General features: G+C 36.6%; 1 protein-coding gene across 1 annotated transcript in view; it reads left to right on the forward strand.

Annotated features, from left to right (window-relative positions):
- NETO2 (neuropilin and tolloid like 2) overlaps positions 1-23,220 on the forward strand; it is a 71,079-nt gene that overhangs the window by 5,886 nt on the left and 41,973 nt on the right. The window contains exons 2-9 of the mRNA XM_029924248.1: positions 3,695-3,837; positions 6,397-6,530; positions 8,029-8,036; positions 10,312-10,368; positions 13,059-13,199; positions 13,850-14,098; positions 18,681-18,725; positions 18,806-18,933. Of these exons, the coding sequence (XP_029780108.1) occupies positions 3,695-3,837; positions 6,397-6,530; positions 8,029-8,036; positions 10,312-10,368; positions 13,059-13,199; positions 13,850-14,098; positions 18,681-18,725; positions 18,806-18,933 (905 nt within the window). The remainder of the gene's footprint in view (positions 1-3,694; positions 3,838-6,396; positions 6,531-8,028; positions 8,037-10,311; positions 10,369-13,058; positions 13,200-13,849; positions 14,099-18,680; positions 18,726-18,805; positions 18,934-23,220) is intronic.

The following is a 23,220-nucleotide window of genomic DNA, read 5'->3' on the forward strand; positions in this document are numbered from 1 at the left end:
TGTTGCACCGGGAATGAAGACCGTGGGCTCGCCAAGTGCACAGAGCTCTCAAGCGTGCTGTAGCTGCTTTGCATTTTCCTGGAGGTGTTATTTTAGATGAAAATTTATATACATGGTTAATTAAGATTGTGATATAAAGTTGCTTCCGAAACTCGGACTAAATAAATCCTTTTTTCAGTCGTCAGAGGAAAACACCACCACCAAAAATAGGGCTTCCCTTTTTCCCTACCGATTTAAATTGAAACCTGAATAGCTGTCCGTTTGCGATGTTATAAAATATTTTCTTTTCATACTGGGTAAGGAGTTAAGGTATTGTATTGGCAGTGTCATATATAGCTTATTGTATCCTGATATTTGTACAGTGACAAATGTTGGGTGTTTTCTCCCATTCCGTATGAACTCTTTTCCCAATCTGTTTACTAGAAAATTCAGTCCAGTTTTGCTTTTAATTTTAATTGGACAAATTACCTGATTTCCAGACATTCCTAAATTCATAATTGAGATTTGAACAGTTTAATTTAAAATGCTTAACTACCCAACTGTATGCTTATAGATACAGTTCGTACTAAGGTAACCTAGGACTTTCTACCTCGTGAGTATTTCACATCACCCCATAAATTCTTAGTGATTCCTTCATTATGTTACAATTTAAAACTCTAAGGTTAACTTCATTTAATTTTCCTATCTGTAAATCGGAATTTATATAGCTCTTCTTGGAAATTAAGATTCTCTTTTACTCTTTCAAAATAAATCACATATGCACAGTAGGATTTCTGATGGTGCTCATTGATCCAAATTTGCTTCATTATTCCGATGGCCTTTAAGGTTATCAGCATCATGACAGTTCATCTGGGTAGCCTCCCTGGGGAGAAATCAGTTAGCCCTGTTACACAGCTCTACCAGCTGAACTTGAGGGAGCTGAGCTGGGTAGGAATCTCCCGTTCTGAATGGTGAAGGGATTCGCGTCTTTTCTGCCTAAGCCTTTGTCATTGGTACAGAGTGCCCTCTGGCCACCGTGGTGAAGCATTTAAGTTGTTGCACCTTTCAGGAAAGGATTCTGTCTGTGGTGATGACAGAGCTAACAGTGACAACAGTGTAGTATCTGGCGTTTCTTTTTAAAGTACACTAAAACCTACACTAGTTTTACACACTGAGTATTTTTAAAATTCAAACTAAGTTGTCGCAGGCTTCCTAGAGATGAAACAAGCTATTTTAAAGTCTGCTAAAGTGTGTGTGTGTGCGCGTGCATGTGTGTGTGTGCGCGCACACACACACACACACACGCACACACACACACACACACACACACACACTTGTAAAGATGGGGAATTGGTCTGGAAAGATTAAAGAAATTAACAAAAATTGAATCGGAGAAGGGAATCTGGGAGACAGACCAGAGTGAGGGGAGGACTTCTATTTTACTGCATCCCCATTTGTAGCACTTGATTTTTTTTTTAAACTAAATGAGTGTGTTACCTATACAAAAACTGGCATTTTTAATTAAAAAAAAAAATCTTTTGGAAAAATATTGGATTGCTGCCATTCTCTGTGTGCATCAAGGCATAAAAAGCAGCCCCTAAGTGTTCTGTAAGGTGAATTGTTTCAACACTGAAGGGGTTCTTATTGGAGGCAGTTCTTTAATATTTGCATAATTACAGATATTACCTACCTAAAGCCTTGTTTGGAATATTATGGTCAATTTCTACTAAAACAAATCATCCATAATGAGTGTGTGAGATTTTAAGTAGAAGGTAATTTTCTTTAAGATGCCATTGATTCTTTTTGTTTTACTCTGAGCAGTGAGAACAAAAGGAGAACTGTACTAGGCTTTTTAAGTCTTTCACGTGTTGTTATAACTGAATAGTTCACATTTAACGGTTTATGATCACTCCAGGTCTTATAAAATTTTATTTAACTTCCTGTCAAAGTTAAGTAAACCTCGTAGTCACGTGAAAATACTGCACTGGTATTATAAACCAGGTTTTTACTATTTTATTCACTCTGCACACTTCTGGAGAATCCTATTAGACTCTGTTATGTTTAGTTCTGTATAAACTGGTTAAATTTATTGTGTAACAGCATAAATATCCATCCATGCTATATTTTTAAAATAATAAATATGCCTCAACACTGTATTTTTAAAATCTTATCTGAGACTGGCAAAAATTAACTCCTGTCTTTCAGTTTTACACCTCATCCAAAAATGTAAACCATACCAAAATAAGTACAGTACTGGAAACCTGTCCCTTTAATAGTGAAGTCTTTAAGTGCGGTCTTGTTAAAAATTAACCTTTCAGCTTTTCCCCCAGGAGTTGAAGACAGTGTTTTAATGCTGAAAACTGAAAAGTCTGACTAAACACTGGTTTTTATTAAAGTAAATCCTCAAACTAGAATCCAGTGTATTTGTGTTTTGAAACCACAATCACCTGTTAGAAAAAACATGCAGCCCTGTAACACGGACACATGTGCATTATAAAACAAGTTCAAATCAAAACCACCTTCAGTCCTTTTTGGAATAAGATAGAAAAAAAGATAAACTATAAGTAAAGTTCATATCTGAAGTTTTAAAGCAATCCCATGTTCTCCTCTTGGTTATGACCTCTTCAGCACAGTCTCCTGCAGTTCCCCCCCCAGTCTCATTTTTAAATTTATGCTCATGCATAGTAATTGTTGACATTTAGAAAAATGTATCCCTGAATCACTTTGAGATCCCGGTTATTATGGCCTTTGAGCTGCAAAGGGGAACCAAAGATGTTATCCAGCTCACTGGTTTCCGAACTTTCCTTAACAGGAGAACTACCTCAAAGGAACCCTTATGAGGGGGTACTTAACTAAATAGACAACAGTTAAGAGCAAGGTTGCTCTCATTGGTGAGGGAGCTCACCCTCTCAAAGGCACATCAGAGTGGCCCCCTAAATTGATACTTTCTAACGTATTTGTTATATTACTTACAAAATTACAGCGTACTAATCTGAAAGTTGTTCTTCCTAGGCAAAATGACATTAAAAACATGTTGGTTTAAATATGCCTAGAGTAATATGTTGGAAATTATAGCACTAGTGGGTGAGAAGATACCACACACTCTTTAAAATGTGATCTGGTCACATTAAAATTTGATGGTAGTTGCTGTGAATGTCTAAAGAAGACTCCCATCAAATGAGAAGATACAAAACTGCTGTCTCCAAAGCATTTGGCCAGAGAGGAAGTGGTCACATTCTGCAGGAAAGAAAGTACTGTTCCAGTTACTCTTTCTTAAAGTGGTTGGCAGTGGGATTAGCATATGCAGGCTGGAGGGGTCCCAACGTTTGCCAAGATTCATCTTCTCTCTCTCTCTCTGTCTCTCTCTCTCTTTAATTTTTAATGTTTATTTATTTTTGAGAGAGAGAGTGAAAGGTAAAGCGCAGGGAGAAAGGGAGACACAGAAACCTAAGCAGGCTCTGAGCTGTCAGCATGGAGCCTGATGTGGAGCTTGAACTCACGAACTGTGCGATCATGATCTGAGCCAAAGTCGGACACTTAACTGACTGAGCCACCCAGATGCCCCAGTCTGTCTTCTTCCTTAACTAGGAAGTAAAAATGAGTTTGATTAAATTGGGTACTATGTCCTGTGGAACATAGTTTACTGAAGACAAGTTACTACTACCTCATGTAGCATGTGGACTCTCATCAAATTCCATTCTGCTCTCATTTCTAGAAGATCGTAAAGAACAGGGAAACCAGTTAAATGGTTTTTACATCGTGCATCTCATGACAGACTCTACAAACCTGATGTTTACCTCTGAAGTGCTTAAAGCAGGAAGGCTTATTGGAAAGAGGCACATTCAGTTACTAACAGAGGTAAATTGAGCCAGCTTGAGGAAATAAGAGTAGTGACTAGATATCTGGAAAGAAAAAAAATTAATTCTTTTCCTGTCCCTTGCTCTGTGCTCAAATAAAAGAAACTGGGTCATCTCTGTGATTACTGTTAACCAAGATGTGTGCTGCTTAATTTCTTAATGCAGGGCTCTCTGTACTATATGTTATCGTCCCCAAAAAGACACAATTGGGATCATGGCTTAGTCATTTCATGCATTCATCTAATTTTTACTTAATGCTATTGTGGGCCAAGCAGTCCTCTAGTCACTAAAGAGGCATCAGTGAATCAGACAAGACTCCTCTTCCCAGTAAGAGAAGACATAATAAATAAGCAAGAAAATACTAAGTGATGTAAATAATAATTAAAATGTTTATATAATAAAATAGGCTAACGGAGAAAATGTAGAGCTGCTTTAGAAGCCGGTCACAAAACCTGAATGACCAGAAGAACCCAGCCATGCCGAGAGAGTCTAGGGAAAAAGAAGAAAGCAGCCCCTAAAGCAAGAATTAGCTTGGTGTGTAGAAGTAATGAGAAGGCCTGGGTCGCCACTGGGGGCAGTCAGGAGGCCAGATGCCAGCTCACGCAGGATCTGAAGTCCGAGTGTAGAGCATGAATTTGTTCCATACGAAATGGGACTGTACTGGAGGATTTTATGAAAGGCTGTGATACGATCTGGTGTATGTCTTGAAAGATTACTGGCTGCTGAGTACACAATAGACTCCAGGGGACTGTGGCAGAAATAGCCAGTTGTCTCCCAATATCCATTTTATAGTTGAGTAATTCCCTGAATTTTAATTAAGTCCATGACCCAACAGAAAAACTAGATTTCCCAGTTTTCCTCAGGGTTAGGTATGGCCATGTGATTAAGTCTAGCTGATAGATGTATGTGCAACTTTGGGAAAGTGGTGGGTTTTTTGTTCAGTTAAAATTTTTATTTTGAGATCATTATAGATTCTGGGCAAATGTCTTTTAAAGGAAGGAGGAATGTCCTATATTGTTTGTTTGTTTTTGCTGACTCTTAACACAGGAGTGAGGAGCTATAATGAAGATATAATGGCTGGCATTCTGGCATCCATATTGGACCATAAAATGAACTTGGAATTAAAATCATCTACAACTGAACAATAAGATAGAAGAAGCTTAGGTCTCTAGTACTGATATGGCCTTCACTCTAGCCCTTGATGACTCCACAGTTTGTATACTTGGCAAAAAATATATATTGTGTTGTGTAAACTGTGCAAATCAGTAAAAGAAAACCAGGCAGAGATTGAGAACTGTTAAATAGTCACAGAAGTCAAAAAAAAAAATCTGAATGCTATCAGATTTAAAATTAAATTTAAAAGTTCTTAGAAAATGCATGTCTTAAGCAGTGCAATGGTTATTTAGTGGAAGCAAAAGGAGATCCATGCAAGTGCAGAGGTTCAGAAACAAGAAGTATTGTAGGAACATTATGAGAATAGGTAGCAGAGCATTCAGCAGCATTTCCAGAACCAGCTCATCAACTCCTTTTTGCTAGTCCCCGACCATGTCAGACCCACACTTGCCCCTGCCATAACCAATGGAGAAAATAGGCAGCCCCTTTCCATTTCTTATACTGTATCATCATTCTCTTACTGTAGTAGTTAGTCTGCAAAGTATGCTCCCAGGGCCAGAAACTTTTAGCCTGAGTGGGGGACTTACTTGTTAATGCAAGTTCTCAAGCCAGACCTACTGGGTCAAAAATCTCTGGAAGCAACCCCCCCCCGGCCCCGCACCAAAACCTGTGTCTTAATAAGCTCTCTGGATTATCTGTTACACTGCACACTACTGTCCCAGTGACTGGTTCAGTTCTCACACCTGGAGTAGACTTGCTGGGTGGGATTTGTGCGTTTTTAAACTTGTATTATATTACCAGATTAACCTCCAAAAAGGTATGCCAGTTTACAATCCAGTGACCGTGTACGTCAGTTTTCTATATCCTGATCAACAATAGAATCTGTATCTTTTTTATATTAGGCTAAATTTTTGCATTTTTAAAAATTTATTTGAGAAGTGTGCATGCAAGCTGGGGAGAGGGTCGTGGTGGGGGGAAAGACAGACAGACAGACAGACAGACTTAGGCAGGCTCCACTCCATGCTCAGCACAGAGCCTGACTCCAGACTCGATCCCATGACTCTAGGATCATGACCTGAGACGAAGTCAAGAGTCAGACATTCAACTGACTAAGCCACTCAGGTGCCCTGCATTGCTTTGGGTTTGGGCACATTTTTCTGATGGCATAATCTTTTTTTTTTTTCTGTTATTTGTAGTGTTTATTTATTTTTAGCAAATGAAGGTGTTCTCCACCCAAAAGTATTCATACATAATTCACCTTTTTGTTTTTTCAATCTGGTATTTATTTTTCTAGTTAGCTTGAAGGTACAGACCTTCTTTTTTTTTTTTTAATAAACAAGTTTCCCAGAATTATTTCTCTGAGAGTTTTAAATACCATACATACAATAAATTCTGAGACAGATGTGTCTGTTTCTTGAGCTTTTTCTTCCATCTTCTTATCTGTAAGCGCCTTGAGAATAAGGCCCAGGGCTGCGGGCCGCCCTGCTGTGGCGGCGGGGGCGGGGCCTGCAGTCCCGCGGGCTGGATGGGCTTGACCGCCCGCCTCTGCCTTCCTCTGCCGATGCCGCGTTCCGAGCTCCTGTAGCTTTATAATAAGCGTACGTCATGTAAGTGTATTTAATGTCTTTTTACTTCTTTAATTTTTCTTGGGCAGTATAAAAAGAGTTTGTAAGACGAGTATCAGCAACATTTTAAGTCCTCCAGAAAACTAAGATTTGATTAAAACATTAAATATATAACTTATTGGGAGGAATTGTTACCTTCACATTGTTTTATTATCCAAAACCTATTGTTTCTCCATTTCATTAAATTTATTTACTTTATTTGTTTATTTTAGTCTCACTCTCTTCTTTTAATAGGTGTAATAATTTCCAAGTAATTCTCTTGGGACTTCTAGGTCTTAAATAACATTATCTATAAATAATAATTTTGTCTCCTTTCCAGTATTGCATTGGCCAGAGTTTCCACTGTTAAGTAACAGTGGAAAGAATAAACTTGATCTTGACTTTTATAGTGCAAGGTAAGGCCTTTAAACTGGAAGGCCTGGGGGGAAGACAGCATAGAGCTAATAGACGTGAGTCAAGGTAAATGGAGTAGCCTTGAGGATGGTGTGTAACACCATGAATGGCATCTGTCTTTATCATTTAAGTCTTCATTTGAAAGTCAGGTCTGTACACACATTATTACAAGGCCTCAGCTAAACTCCAGAGCTAGAGGTATGGTCATAAATAGTGAGCACTCCATCTTTTAAGCATCAAATCACAAGTACTTCTTTATATAATAAAACTGTATGGTTAAGGAGTTTAGAACTTTAATTTTGGCAGGATTTCTACTTTAATGAATTAGTGCCTTCTTGGGCACATTACCTTTTGAATTGAAGTGTGTATTATTTTTGGATTTGAGAAATTATTGATCCTTTTGGTAAGAAGAAGAAGGGAACAGTGGCCCATAGTTGGGGCTAAAGACAGAACAAAGCACAGCACTGCTTCTTATCCGAAATAAGTCCAGTGTTTGGCATTAATGGAGTTTAATTTCCCAGTCTGGTTATAGTAAGCGGTGTGCAAAGATCCTATTATATAACTGGGAAGAAACTATATTTATTATGGTATAGAATTTAGAATGATTAATAGTCACAACTGTGTCACTAAATATTTCTATCCAGTTGTGCAGATTCACTGTATTCTTTATGTATCATTTTTATATTTGGTAGCATAACTCATTTGGTTTATTGGGTTGTGAATTTTTTTTAAGAATATGAGGTTTTAGGAAAAAACATTGTGAGGAACCCTCTAAATAGAGTGAAAAAGAATAATAGGTTAATTTGGGCTTATAATTTTATTTTTTAAATGATCTGCCTTAGTTGCACACTCTGAATTTCTTAAGTCCCATATTTTATGTAGCCAAGTTTTATTGATCATTATGCAGTTTCACTGGCATAGTCATCCTTTTGCCATAGCTTTACTGTTGCTCTCCTGGGTTCAGTTTGTTGATTTCTTACTTGCCCTTTCTGTCTGGCTTCGTGTTACATTCTGTGAATTATAAATGTGAGAATTAGTAAATTGTTATGCCTGTGATTCAGGAGGAAAGGTATACTGAGCACAAGATTTTGTTCAGTTATGTATCATCTGAATGATACACTGAATGATACACCTTGGGAAGGAGTGTCATCTAACAAGATACGAATTCATACAGACGGATGTGTTACTTGCTGAATTGTCAGATACCTAATATTTACCCTAGGTTTTTCTTTTTCATTGTAAATATTCTATTGAAAAAAAAACCATGTTTCAATTTTATGTTCCTCAAACTCTGATCCAGTGCAGAGTTGTGAAGGGTTTGAAGGAAGGATTGTTCCTACATAACAGGAGGTCGTGAGCACTACCAGCCACCAAAGAAAGGGAAGAGGAAGTTAAAGGTGTTGAGAGGAGACAGAGGAGACAAAGATCAGCAAGTACACAGGAAGCTAAAGATGAAAATGTCAGCAATTAGATTTTAAGATGTAAACAACTGAATGGCAAGAGTTATCTTTTTACATTGGTGACTTGGGTAGTTGATACTCAATACATGCCTTTGTGTGACCATCTACCAGTCACTTAACTAGCAACCTATTCAATGCCCCCGTCTCTCTCACTGCTTATCCTGTAAGTCACCAGTTGCAGTTAATTGGACATCTGAATTATGTTATAAATTCTCTCCTCGTTCCATTTCACCACTGCTCTGCTTAGAGATCTCATCATCTTTGCTTCCATTTTGAATATCCTTCTCCTTTTTCTTTAAAAGTTTACACTTAACACAACCATCAAGATTATTGGCTGAAAACACAGATGTGATCATGTCACACTCTAGTTTAAAAACCCACAATGACTTCTGATTATAGTCAAAAGTCTAAACTCTTCAGCATGGCTGTCAAGACTTTTTACATCAGACTCCATTCTACTGTTTGTCCCCTGATACCCCACTGGTCCCCTCCACGCGCTTATCCTGAGCATAGTGCTCGGAGTTTGCTGGCCTGCCCTAAGCACGTGCTCCTTCATGGTTTTGTCTAAGCTGTTTCTTTCTCTGTAGCCTGGGTTGAGGTCCTTTAAGTCCAAATAGAATATACCTTCAATTTCGGAAATCTTCCTCATTTTATTCCTCTTCACTCTCAGCAGAATGAATGGTTCCCATCCCTTCTTCCATTATGCTTTCTGTATAACTCCTGTTAAACTTATTTGCACCTTGTATTGTAAATTGTCATTGACAGTAAATTGACTCCTTAAGGGTGGTAGTTCCTACCTATCAATTATGTAGCACAGTGCCTAGCATGGAACCATTGCTGCCTGCATCTTCTCACTCAGTCATCACGACAACCTTTTGAGGTTGGTGCTGCTTGTACAACAGCCCCATTTTACAGATAAGCAAAGTGAGTTAAGAAGGCCTCACTGCTGGTACACAGCAAAACTTGAACCCCAACCTGGATCCACCAAACTCGTAATGTCCCTACCTACCATTAAATATTTTTCCGTATTTCTCCCCCAACAACATCTGTGTGCCTCAGTGCCTGCTGTCCTTGACAGGTGCTCTTTAAGTGCTTATTGACTGAATGAATGATAAAAATTCCAGTTCACACAAGACTTTGAGGCAAGTGAGCTTTCCATTGGAAGGGACAGTGAAAGCTGTACATGCACCATTCATAAAAATAAAATGTGTAAAAGAATCACCAAAATACATACATACACAAAACAATTCAGTATGTTATTGACTGGGTCTCAGACATGTTAGACTCGGGGGTTGGGGAAGGGGAAAGATTCATTTTCTAAATATGCTGTCTTTTGTAACACAGGACACAAGATAGTTATGTGCAGCTATGAAATGTCTTGAATTGATTTCTGGGAGACTGCTGCCCCCTTACTTCCATCTTAATTATAAGTGCTCTCACAGTCACTGATTGAACTTGACTGGTATAAGACATTGCAGAACCAGCCATAGAATGCATGTAAACCCTTTGAGGTGAAGTACCATAAATATATGCAGTATAGTATGTGTTTGCTGCATAGTACTTAGACAGTAAATATAAATCGGGGCAAACAAAGTTCCAAAAAACTGTGTTTTTTAATCTATCATAAACTGAAGAATGCTGTAAATGCCATACACTATTAGTGCTTGTATAAATCAGTACAGTATCAATTGTGTGTTTTCTTGGGTTGTCTTAACTGCCAAGTCGTAAATCAGAACATAACATTTAGGCATTAAAAATCTTGAGAATGAATGTAAGAAAGAGAGGCCTTGATTAATCTTTTTTTTATCATCTGATTTTCCTTATAAATTTAGTAAGATAATATGGATTCTTTTTTTTAACTGTTCTTTTCTATCGTTTCTCTAGTGTTGTTGATAACACTACTTGTAGTCGAAGGGATTGCTGTGGCCCAAAAGACCCAAGGTAAAGTACTTACAGCGATGACGTGCCGCTTATTCAGGACAGTGGGCTGGCTTATTGGAAAGGATGGCAACTCTTGAATACTATTTCCATAATCCCTCTGGGGTGTTCCAGTAAGGCTTTCTGTCAGCCCGTCAGCCTCAATTTAACTGGGTTCAGCTGCAGTTAACCTGAGTAAATTGTCAACGTAAAGTCTTGCCGATACATGTTTTAAATTGGCCTCACTAGTGGTTCCTAGCACACTATGGATTATATCCCAAAATCAAATGAGATTCGTACTTCTCACTCAGCAAAAATAAAAATCCCTTATTTCAGTGTAGACAAGTGAAATATTTCCATCAGTATCATCTTCAAAGCCCTGCCACCTGTTAGGATTGTCCTTGTTGATGAAAGAAGATGCACTCGTGTGATTTTTGAACCAGATTTTCATGCCAGGGTTTATAGTACATTTTCTGATTTATTTTTTCTGTTCACCTAAGTTAGACACACATGTGACAATCAAAGCATTCAAAAAGTATGAAAAAGCAGTCCTCCATCCTATGGCCACTCTGCTTCTCCTTGGAGATAACCAGTATTTTAGCTGACTCTTGGGATTTCGCTGCGTATTACTAAATAATATGTTACACTGTTAATTCGTAAGTACTTCAATTTTAGGTATTAGATAATGAATTTCCACCACGGAAGATGAGCGTTTAGCTCTTCCATGCATTTTCTGTCCCTCACTATGTACAGGTGTTACACTCCTGTCCTTCTATACCACCTGTCTCAGCGTAATCATGTCATAATTCTGGTCACCCCTGGGTTCAGAATTCACATTAAGTCACTCATGAGGCTTTAGCCATATGAAAATTTTGCTTTTTAGTTTAGGAAATTTTTAGTTCCTTTTTCCCTTGTTTAAATTTTTTTAAGATTTTGTTTTTTTAAGTAATCTCTACACTCAACATGGAACTCGAACTCCCAACCCCATGATCAAGAATCGCATGCTCTGCCAGCTGAGCCCGCTGGGCGCCCTTTCTCTATTTTGTTCTGTTCTGTCTTTAAGAAACTTTCTTTGGCTATGGGGTATTTTTTGTTATTTTTTCTATTTTCCATCTGTCTTTCTACTCTATTTTCTTCTCAGTAGTCTCAGTTGAGACTTCCTCAACTTTATCCTCTAAACCAGAAACTGGAAAACTTTTTTTTTAAGGGCCAGATAGTATTTAATATTTAAAACTTTACAGCCTTACAGTCTCAGGAGCAGCTCCTCACTTTTGCTCTTGTAGTGTGAAAGTAGCCGTGGACGGTAGGCACGCGAGTGGGCAGGGGTGTCTTCCATTGTAAACTTTATTTACCGGAGCAGGCCCTCGGCCGTTTGCAGCTCTCTTCTTTAAACTTTCTATTAACTTTCCATCTTTTCTATTTTTAGAAGTTTTTTGTTTTCCAAATATCCTTAAAGTATTCTTGTCCTTATTTTATAGATATACTTTCTTTAAGGGGATTAAATGATAGTTTTGTTTAGGTTTTGTGTGTGTGTGTGTGTGTGTGTGTGTGTGTGTGTTTTGTTTTACATATCTTTGTTTCCTCAGCTTTGTTTTCTTGTTTTTTATTCATTTTTCGTATTAGAGGTTTTTCTCAAGTATCTGGTGATCCCTGAATGTCCACTTATTTATGAGAAGAGCACTAAAACCTGATCATTAGCTGTCCGCAAGTGTAGAAAGGACTTGTTAACTGTGGCCCTCACTGGTGAGCGACCCTACACTGGGGGGTTCCTGAGTCTTGATTTCTTTGGACTGTTTAGTCGCCAGGGGGGAAGCTTTCCCTTTCCTGCTTAGAGGCTTTAAGGCAGTTGAGTGGGAGACGAGGCTGGGAAAGCCATCTACTGTGTTAACACTCCTGAGTCACCTTGTTTGCGAGCTGGTCTTGTCCTCAGCTGTTCCTCCTAATCCAGGAACCCTGCTTTTATCGTCAGCAAAGAAATAATCTCATTTGCTGTTGTGGCGATAGAGTAGCAGCTACCTAGACTTGTGAAGTAAGGGAGAGTATTAGAAATCAGATTGAGTCTAAATAGACTTTATCGAAGCCTCGTGTCTTTAAAAAGCACAGTTCCACCACCACCGTCATCCCCTCTCCTGCTTCCAGAGATGCCAAGTGCTGCCAGCTGTTCTTGCACCTACGTCCTTAGACCTCTTTAAGGGTTTATTTATGCCCTTAAAGCATCCTTTTCTGCTAAGTGGAGTTTGAGGACAGAGAACTAAATGCATGTGTTTAATCTACAGTCTTTAAAATCCTTTGCAATCTTTGGATCCTATTTGGCTTTGTGTTAAACTAAATATAGAGGTACCATACTAGAGATAAACCCCTGGGATCCTTTTATTTTTATGTCAGAACTGAGTTTTATAGAGTTGTACTGATTTATCAGATTCTCCCACACCGTTTTGCCCTTGTAAAATCTAAGCATTTTATCTCCCTGCTCTCCTACGGGGCAGGCTTGTCCTCCAGCCGCAAGCTCTTCCCTCCAGCACAGCATACAATCTTACCTTTCTCTCCCTTCACTGTCTTCAGTTTGTTGTGCTGAACTTGGTGGCAGTTCTTGCAAAATTATATACAGTATATGTGTAACATAGGGTGAACAATTGTGTGGTTAAATTGTGGGGAAAAGAGAATACTATTCTCTTTTGCTGTAATTCATGGTTTAAATGTGATTTTTCCCCAAGATGGACAAAATATTGGAATCAAGCATATTCCTGCAACCCAGTGTGGCATTTGGGTTCGAACCAGCAATGGAGGTCATTTTGCTTCACCAAATTATCCTGACTCTTATCCACCTAACAAGGAGTGTATCTACATTTTGGAAGGTATTTGACCAATTTCTGTCTTTTAATGGATGAATTTTTACTCTTTGTAAAACTAAGTACTCTGGTAAGATGCCCAGTTTAAGCCAGTTTGAACAAAATTTGAAAACATATTTGAATTAAACTCTAGTAATTATAAATATTTGAGTATTGAACACATTAACAAATGCATTAACATTAATACATTAACAATTACAAAATTGAAATTTTATAGGAATTTTGAATCTCTTAAAATATAATTCAACCAGATGCATTGGTATGACTTAAATTTACTGGCATCTCTTAGGCTTTATGCAAATTTATGTCCATAGTTATATTAGTTCTTTTCATTTCTTCAGTTTTTCTGTTCATTGTATATTGTATCTCATGAACTAAGCATTAGCTTTTTCCTCTCTAATTTTAATTAAATACATTTAACTAATTTAATGAGCAGCATATGGCAAAGGGGAAAATCATGGTGTTCTGCCCAGTAGCATTGCTACTATTGATACAAAATATAACATCAGTTATGAGTTTTCTATCTAACAATCCTCATAACGAGTCTTCTCTGTGAAACAGGAATTGAGCAGTTGTGTTGCTCTTCCCACTTTGTCAGGACATTTATTACTTTCCTTTGTTTGTGTTACCCTGATTCGCTTGCTCTTATTTTCTAGCTGCTCCACGTCAAAGAATAGAGTTGACCTTTGATGAACATTATTATATAGAACCATCATTTGAATGTCGGTTTGACCACTTGGAAGTTCGAGATGGGCCATTTGGTTTCTCTCCACTTATAGATCGATTCTGTGGTGTGAAAAGCCCTCCACTAATTAGATCAACTGGGAGGTTTATGTGGATTAAGTTTAGTTCTGATGAAGAACTTGAAGGACTGGGATTTCGAGCAAAATATTCGTTTATTCCAGGTAATGAAGTTATCTTTTTAGTGGGTCTCTCTCTGGTTTTAGAATCTGTGTCTATAAAAGAGAATTTAGTCAAGTTAATCAAATCAAGGTTTTAAAGAAATTAGCAAGGCCAGAGGGAAATCACTCTGTGAATAAATAAACCCGAAAATTGGAAATAGAACTATATCACTTGAATTTGAAGCATTTCATAGGTGGCATCACATTTTTCTTAGATTTCTTTATGTCTTACAGTGTTTATCAAGGGTAAAAAATCAAGATAAATACACTTTAAAAAATAATTCAGCAAATTGTCTTATTTTCATAATCCTTACCAAAAATTATTTGGCAGCTTTTACCATTGGAATGATTGAATTAACCACTCATTTGAATAAGTAGTCTCTGTAGAATATTGAGCAATAGAAAAATTATTGCTCTGCACTTGGAGGCGAAAGATCTGGGTTTAAGTCCTTTTTGCTCCCTAATAGCGGTAAGACTATTAGGCACAGCTGTGCCTGACCGTTGCTCTTTTATAAAGTGGGAATATCTGATGGATTCTTTCCCTAAGGCTGCCTTAACTAATTAACTACCAATTTAGCAGCCGAAAACACCGGAACTTTATTCTCTTGAGTTCTGGAGGGTAGAAAACCCAGCAGGGCCACCTTTCTCCTGGGAACTCAAGGGTACAGTCTATTCCTCGCCTTGTGTAGCTTCTGGGGGCTTCCCCAGCATTCCCGGATTTGTGGCCACATCCCTCAGTCCCTGCCTCCATCGTCACATCGCCCTCTGTTCTCAAAAGCCTGAAGTTAGTCACATTCTTTTGTTTTGTAATGTAATATTCAACTCTTTTTTTTTTTAACCACATAAAGTCATATCAGGTTCTGAGGATTCGAATTAGGGTCTCCATTCAGCCCACTCCACTGATCTTCCCTACCCCGTGGTCTGTGTGAACACTGAGAATTGCAAAGCCTCTCTGGGGTAAAGCCGTGCTTGTCCCTAATGTAGAACCACAAAGATCTGCAAGTTATTGTTCCTGTCTTCAAACACCTTAGAGACTGAAAAGATGAAAAAGTAACATCAATTATAAAATGTTTTTGCTTTTATGTTTCATGTAAGAAATTTATTAATTAAAAAACTCATATTGAAATGAAAAAATATCCATAATCTTACCATCCTCTATATAAAAAACCACTGTTGACAATTTAATGTGTATCCCTTCAGATACTTTTCTGTATCTCTTTTTTTGTCTTACATAACTGAGACCATATATCTGTATTATCTGCTTTTTTTCCCCTGAACAATATAATCAACTTTTTTTTCTTGTCTGTAAACATTATGGGAATTTTTAAGCATTGTTTTGGTATTTATGTTATCAATGCCAAAAGGATAACATTTTTAGAAAGTAAAATTTGTCTCTAGACTTTATTTTTTAGGACAAGTTTTAGGTTCCCAGCAAAACTAACAAAGTACTAAGTCACCATATACCTCCAACCCCACACAAACACAGCTGCCTCCAAAATCAATTTCCTGCTCCTGAATGGTCCATTTGTTACAGTCAGTAAATCCACATTGACACATCATCACCCAAAGTCTATAGTTTACATTAATTAGGTTGACTCTTGGTGTTTTGTGTTCTGTGCGTTTAGACAAATGCATGACGATGTGTGTCTACCATTACAATCTCATACAATCTCATACAATATGTAGCCCTTTCAGATTGGCTTCTTTTACATAGTAATATGTACTTAAGTCTCCTCCATGTTTTTTTCATGGTTTGGTAGCTCTTTTTTTTGTTGTTGTTGTTGACTAATATTTCGTAGTGATGGGTGTACAATAGTACATCCATTCTATTGAAAGGTACTTTAGTTGCTTCCAGGTTTTAGCAGTTACAAATAAACCTGCTATAAAAACATCCATATGCAGGCTTTTTCATGGACAAGATTTTAACTCATTTGGGTAAATACCAAGGAGCACGCTTGCTGAATCATAGTAAAATTTGTGTTTTTTAATTTTTGCTTAAGTAGATAGTGGTGATGGTTATATATATGTTATATATTTTTTACTATAATAAAAATAAATTTTAAATAATTACAGAGTTATCAAACTTAGTTTGAAAGTTCAGATAGGACCTATGTATACCAAATTGCCAGAATGAAAAAATTCCTCGTTTAAAATATCTCAGAATCTTTAAATAGCCTGGAAAACCTATTTTAATCACAGTTTATTGTATTTAACTGGGTGCTCAATTCTTATTAAAATTGTTTTTTATTCCAGAAACTTTAGGCATAGTTACTATATTGAGAAAAAGTAGAGAGGAAACTTTTAGCTTGAGTATACATCTCAAGACTTTCCTTTTTTAATTTAATAAACTAAATCAACCTTGCTGAAAGTAGACAATGACATTTCAGCTCTTTTGCAGAGAAATGTCAAAGACAAATTTAATTAAACAGCATTGGAGTAAAAAGTCATAGCAACTAACTGCCAAATGAATCAGTGTCTTCACGTATAGGCAAGAATTCTAGGATTTGACCATTATTGCATTAAAATTTCCAGAATTATCCCAGTTACTTGCAGGAAGTAGCAAATCCATTAAGAGTTCTCTGCCTCAACAAATATCACCAATAACTTAGAGAATTCCATTTAAAATACACCAGTTTCTCAGTAATAGTAGTAGGAGCAGTCATCTTCTTGATTTTATTGATTTCTAGAGAAAAATTTATAAATATGATTTTAAATAACTAGACATGGCCATAATTAGCCAGTTGTGCATTACCTATTTATTTTAATTTTTTTTCTTTTAATGGTAAAACTGTGGTATCCTTACCCACAGCATAAAGGCAATATGGTGGTAGAGTTAAGAATAATTGTCTAATGGGGCGCCTGGGTGGCTCAGTTGGCTAAGCATCCAACTTTGGCTCGGGTCATGGTCTTGTGGTTTGTGAATTCGAGCCCCGCATCAGGCTCTGTGCTGACAGCTCAGAGCCTGGAGCCTGCTTTGGATTCTGTGTCTCCCTCTCTCTCTGACCCTCCCCGGCTCACACTCTGTCTCTCTCTCTCTCAAAAATAAATAAACATTAAAAAAAGAGAAAAATTGTCTAGAGAGCTACAATCTAGTCCTGCTTTGACATTATAAATATGGTCTAAGAAAATCATCATCTCTCTCATTCAGTTTCCTCATCTATAAAATGGAATAGTACATAGTTTTCCTGATGTTGCTATAATTAGCATAATGTATGTAGAGACTCTGAAGTACTATAAAATGTAAATGTAAGGTAATATAGTCTAGAAATCCTAAGCATATTCTTCTAATTTGTCTATATTTTAGCCATAATCCATATGAAATTGCTCTCATGATACATAAACTGATAGAAGAAGAGCTACTTTTCTTCAAAGTAAGAATCTTTACATATTAAAAAGACTGATTTTTAATATTTAAAAATATTCAATTAAGAGCATTATTTTTGATGTCTGGTTTTTTTTTTTTCTTTCAGATAGTCTAAACCAGTTTGTAAAGATCTGATTCATAGTTAAGATTTTTTAAGTCTTTCTGACACCAAAATATCATTAATTCAATTAATTGGTTTAGTTCATAAAAACAAATACCTGACCAATTAACTTTAATCAGTTATTTGATATAAACTGTTGGTTCTCAGTCTTCTATGAATTACTTCATCGCACAGAATACCTTATATATCAGCTAGTCATTTATTTCCCTGCCATTTTGAAAACCCAGCTCACTAGCTACTTCTTTGTATATGTGTTGAATTACAAATAACATATAAAACTCACCATTTTAATCCTCTTTTAAGTGTACAGGCCAAGTACATTTATTACAATGTTGTGCAGTGGTCACCACGATCCATTTCCAGAACTTTTTGTTAACTGACACTCTATCCATTAAGCACTAACTGCCCATTCCCCTTTCCTCCAGCTTCTAGTACTTACTGTCTCTTATAAATTTGACTAACCTAGGATCCTCAAGGTTCATCCATGTTGTAGTATATGTGACAATTTCATTTCTTCGTTAGGCTGAATATACTCCATTGTGTTGTATAATTACATTTTGTTTATTAATTATCCATCAGTGGGCTAGCTATTGCAATTAAGAGAGTTCTGAGTTTTTAGGTGGCATGAATAAGTTATTCATGATGGGATCAGAAGTATAAATATTAGCATTTTATTTTTATTTTATTTCTAAATTTTTTTAGCTTTTTTTTTTGAGAGACAGAGACAGAGCATGAATGGGGGAAGAGCAGAGAGAAAGGGAGTCCCAGAATCCAAAGCAGGCTCCAAGCTCTGAGCTGGCAGCACAGAGCCTGATGCGGGGCTTGAACCCATGGACCGTGAGATCATGACCTGAGTCAAAGTCGGACGCTCAACCGACTGAGCCACCCAGGCACCCTGATATTAGCATTTAAAAACATTGGTTCTATAAACAAACACCTAAGCATGTCCAGAAAAAAACAGTGATCCATAGTCTACACCAATGGAAGCTTTTTCTTGCTTTATTGTTAAATGTAGCATTAGATAGAACTTAAGACATTAAGCCTTAAAGTAACTCTAAATTATCTCAATGCCAATGACTTTCTTCTTTTTTCTGTTACAGATCCAGACTTTACTTACCTAGGAGGTATTTTAAATCCCATCCCAGGTTTAGTATATCACTTCTTTTTCCTTGTGGCATTTGAATTGTCTTGTTTTCCTTTGTCATCATTCAACTTTTCTTTCTAGATTGCCAGTTTGAGCTCTCGGGAGCTGATGGAATAGTGCGTTCTAGTCAGGTAGAACAAGAAGAAAAAACAAAACCTGGCCAAGCAGTTGATTGCATATGGACAATTAAAGCTACTCCAAAAGCCAAGGTATTATTATGTAATTGAGTCACGTTAGAAAAGAACATAGTATGACATTGAATTGCATAATATATTTTTTTATTCTTGCAGATAACTTATTGTATAAACTGATAATAAAACTTTTTAAAAATTAATTTTGTTTCAGTCAGATTGGGCGCCTAAGATCTCAGCATTATTATAGTTAAGTAAACTACAATATAAATTCAGGAATATCACACAAATTTTGAGATTCTTAAAATCAGTGTATTCCTAAGTGGAGAGTGCAAATGTTGATCCATACAATCATAGATTCTTAAAAAACGTTATAAGGAGGAAAAATAGACCACAAGAGGTTGAAGTGTCTTATCAAGATTCTCAAAGTTGGTCATAGCAGGGTCAAAACCAAAACACAAATATAGTGAGTTTTTTCCATACTGTCGTCTGCTAATGACGTAGCCCTGTGATTGGAAAGCACAACTGGGAAGGATGTTTTCAACAAGTCTGACAGATTGAGATTGGTTTCTAACTACTTTGGCAAAAAATAATTAAATTTATGCTTCTAGGAATATTCACAGTTAAAATTATATTTAATGTAGATTCATGTGAAAAGAGAGAGTGAGGATAATAGAACAAACCTTTAAAGAATTATGAAAATCAAATTTAAAGGTATGGTAATATGATGGATTAGATTATATGAAAAGTTGCCTGTTACGAAACAGCTGGAAATACTGGGTAAACTATAACAGATACCCTCTTTAAAGCACAGGTGAGATTTCCAAAGAAGGTAATTCTTAATGGACTAGAAGAGAGATTACTATAAACCAGAGCAATAAACTGAAAACTGAGATTGATGGTACAAATGCCTCTTGCTGATTTCAGTACCCTCTGACTGTTCACCAGTAGACATTCCAGGAGCTTGGTGTTAATACCCACAGTGAGACAGAAAAGACCTGGGGTTTGTGTGACCTTTGTGAGATCCCTCATTTAAAGCTGGAACCCTTAAAGGGAGATAATTGCTATGAAGTGGTAGATTAGAAGGAAAAAAACCTCCCCTAACACAAGTGGACGATGAAGAAGCTTATCTTTCCGGACTCAGTCTCAGGGGTACAGCTGGGGTCTTCCCTAAAACTTTTACCTAGAAACCTGTTTTTATTTGAGGTTGGGATATATGTAGTTCACATTCCATGCCCAATCCAGGAACCACTTAAGTCTAAAAATTAACAAAATGGTCCTGACTTCAAATAACTTTTTTATAGACACCTGGAAAAAATAAATACAGAATAACCATGGAGGCTACAGAATTGCCACCAGTAAAATACAGCTGAAGGCATGCTCACAACCCAGTATTAGAAAACAAGCAGTGCCTGGGTGGTCCAGTTGGCTAAGTGTCCAACTTCAGCTCAGGTCATGGTCTCACTTTTTGTGAGTTTGAGCCCCATGTCAGGCTCTGTGCTAACAGCTCAGAGCCTAGAGCCTGCATCAGATTCTGTGTCTCCCTCTCTCAGCCCCTCCCCTGCTCACTCTCTCGATCCCTCTCTCAAAAACAAATAAGCCAAAAAAATTTTTTTGAAAGAAAAGATGATGTTCAAGCTGACAAAAAAACGTTGACACAAAGTGACTCCCAAAGCAAGAAAAAAAGTTTTTACACCTATCTACACTGGCCACCATAGACAATGAGAAAATCTTTAAAACAACTAGAGATAAAAGATATCAGAATCCTTAACAGCAAAATAGGAGCCAGAAGATAATAATATCCTCAAAGTGCAAGAAAAAAATAACTGCCAAGCTAGAACGCTAAAATTCAGTACTCAACTATCATCTAAGAATGTGGGCAAAATTTATTTCTGAGCAAAAATAATAAATGGACCAAATACTACAGTAAAAATTCAAGTATATCCTGGTTTAGAATAACTGGAAAATTTTGAAAATACAAAAAGAAAAGAAATTTCACAAATACCAAAAGAGAGCCAATATAGGTATTAAAATACAAATCAAGAATATCACCAGTTTACAAGGAAGATATAATTTAAAATGTTTTCTGTTAATATAGCCTCAAAATGTACCAAACATGAATTGAAAGTTGCTGAGGAAAACTGAAAAATCCGCAATTATAGTGAGTAATTCATTTCACCTCTCAGTAATTAAGTGTACAAAAAAATGAGTAATGCTCAGATGATTTAAACAATACAGCATGCCTGATAAGACATGGTTTTTTACGCCCAGCATCCAGATAATAAGCATTTTTACAAGCATGTGTGAGACATTTATAAAATGTGATCCATACGCTAGACTAAAAACAGAAGTCTGAAATATGTACCAGTGCTTGGTTTCATCCAGAGCATCCTCTGACAAAAATACACATAAATTAGGAACCAGCAACTTAAGATAACTTAAAAACTCGTATGTTTAGAAATTTAATCAATATACCAGTTAGTATTTAATAGGTCACATAAGACATCAGGATATAAATTTAAACACTTACAATTCAGTAATAATGAAAATACTACATATCAAAATGTGTGGGATGCAGCTAAAAGTACTTTAAGGGAGTTTCATAAATGCTTATTTTAGAAGGAAAAAAGATTTAAATTTGAGCTAAAATTCAACTCAAGAAGTTAAAAGAATTTAAGTATGAAAAGATTGAGATCATAACATTCATATATTCAGACCACAACACTATGAAACTCTAAATTAGACACAAGAAAAAATTTGGAAAGGTAACAAATACTTGGAGACTAAAGAACATCCCACTGAAGAATGAATGGGCTAACTAAGAAGTTAAAGAGGAAATTAAAAACTACATGGAAGCCAATGAAAATGATGACACCACAGCCCTAAACCTCTGGGATGCTGCAAAGGTAGTCATAAGGGGGAAGTATATAGCAATCCAGGCCTTCCTAAAGAAGGAAGAAAGGTCTCAGATACACAACCTAACCTTACACCTTAAAGAGCTGGAAAAAGAACAGCAAATAAAACCCCAAACCAGCAGAAGACAGGAAACAATAAAGATTAGAGCAGAAATCAATGTTATTCAAACAAAAAAACAAAACAGTAGAACAGATCAATGAAACCAGAAGCTGGTTCTTTGAAAGAATTAACAAAATTGATAAGCCACTAGCCAGGCTGATCAAAAATAAATAGGAAAGGACTCAAATCAATAAAATCAAAAATGAAAGAGGAGAAATCACAATCAGCACAACAGAAATTAAAGCAATAATACGAGAATATTATGAGCACTTATATGCCAATAAAATGGGCAATCTGGAAGAAATGGACAAACTCCTAGAAACACATAAATTACCAAAACTTAAACAGGAAAAAATAAAAAATTTGAAAAGACTCATAACCAATAAAGAAATGGAATTAGTAATCAAAAATCTTTCCCCCAAGAAGTCCAGGGCCAGATGGCTTTCCAGGGGAATTCTACCAAACATTTAAGGAAGAGTTAACTCCTATTCTCTTGAACCTGTTCTAAAATGTAGAAATGGAAGGAAAACTTCCAAACTCTATGAAGCCAGCATTACCTTGATTCCAAAACCAGACAAAAACCCCACTAAAAAGGAAAACTATACACCAATTTCTCTGATGAAGATGGATACAAAAATCCTCAACAAGATATTAGCCAACCAGATCTAACAATACATTTAAAAAAATTCACCACGACCAAGTGGGATTTATACCTGGGATGTAGAGCTGGTTCATTATCCACAAAACAATCAATGTGATTCATCACATCACATCAAAAAAAGGGACAAGAACCACATGATCCTCTCAATAGATGCAGAGAAAGCATTTAACAAAACACCTGATGAATACTTGATGAAATACCCTCAAGAAAGTAGGGATAGAAGGATCATACTTTGAGATCATAAATGCCATATATGAAAGACCCAGTGCTAATATCATCCTTAATGGGGGAAAACTGAGAGTTTTACCCCTAAGGTCAGGAACAAGACAGGGATGTCCACCCTCCCCACTGTTATTCAACATAGTATTGGAAGTCTTAGCCTCAGCAGTCAGACAACACAAAAAAATAAAAGGCATCCAAATTGGCCAGGAGGAGATTAAACATTTATTCTTTGCAGATGACACGATACTCTATATGGAAAACCCAAAAGATTCCACACAAAAAACTGCTAGAACTGATCCATTAATTCAGCAGAGTTGCAAAATTAATGCACAGAAATCAGTTGCATTCCTATACAACAATGAAGCTACAGAAAAAGATATCAAGGAATTGATCCCATTTATAATTGCACCAAAAATCTCAAAATACCTAGGAATAAATCTAACCAAAGAGGTAAAAAATCTATACCA

This window comes from Suricata suricatta, chromosome 16 (genome assembly GCF_006229205.1).
Source record: "Suricata suricatta isolate VVHF042 chromosome 16, meerkat_22Aug2017_6uvM2_HiC, whole genome shotgun sequence".
Lineage (NCBI taxonomy): Eukaryota > Metazoa > Chordata > Mammalia > Carnivora > Herpestidae > Suricata > Suricata suricatta.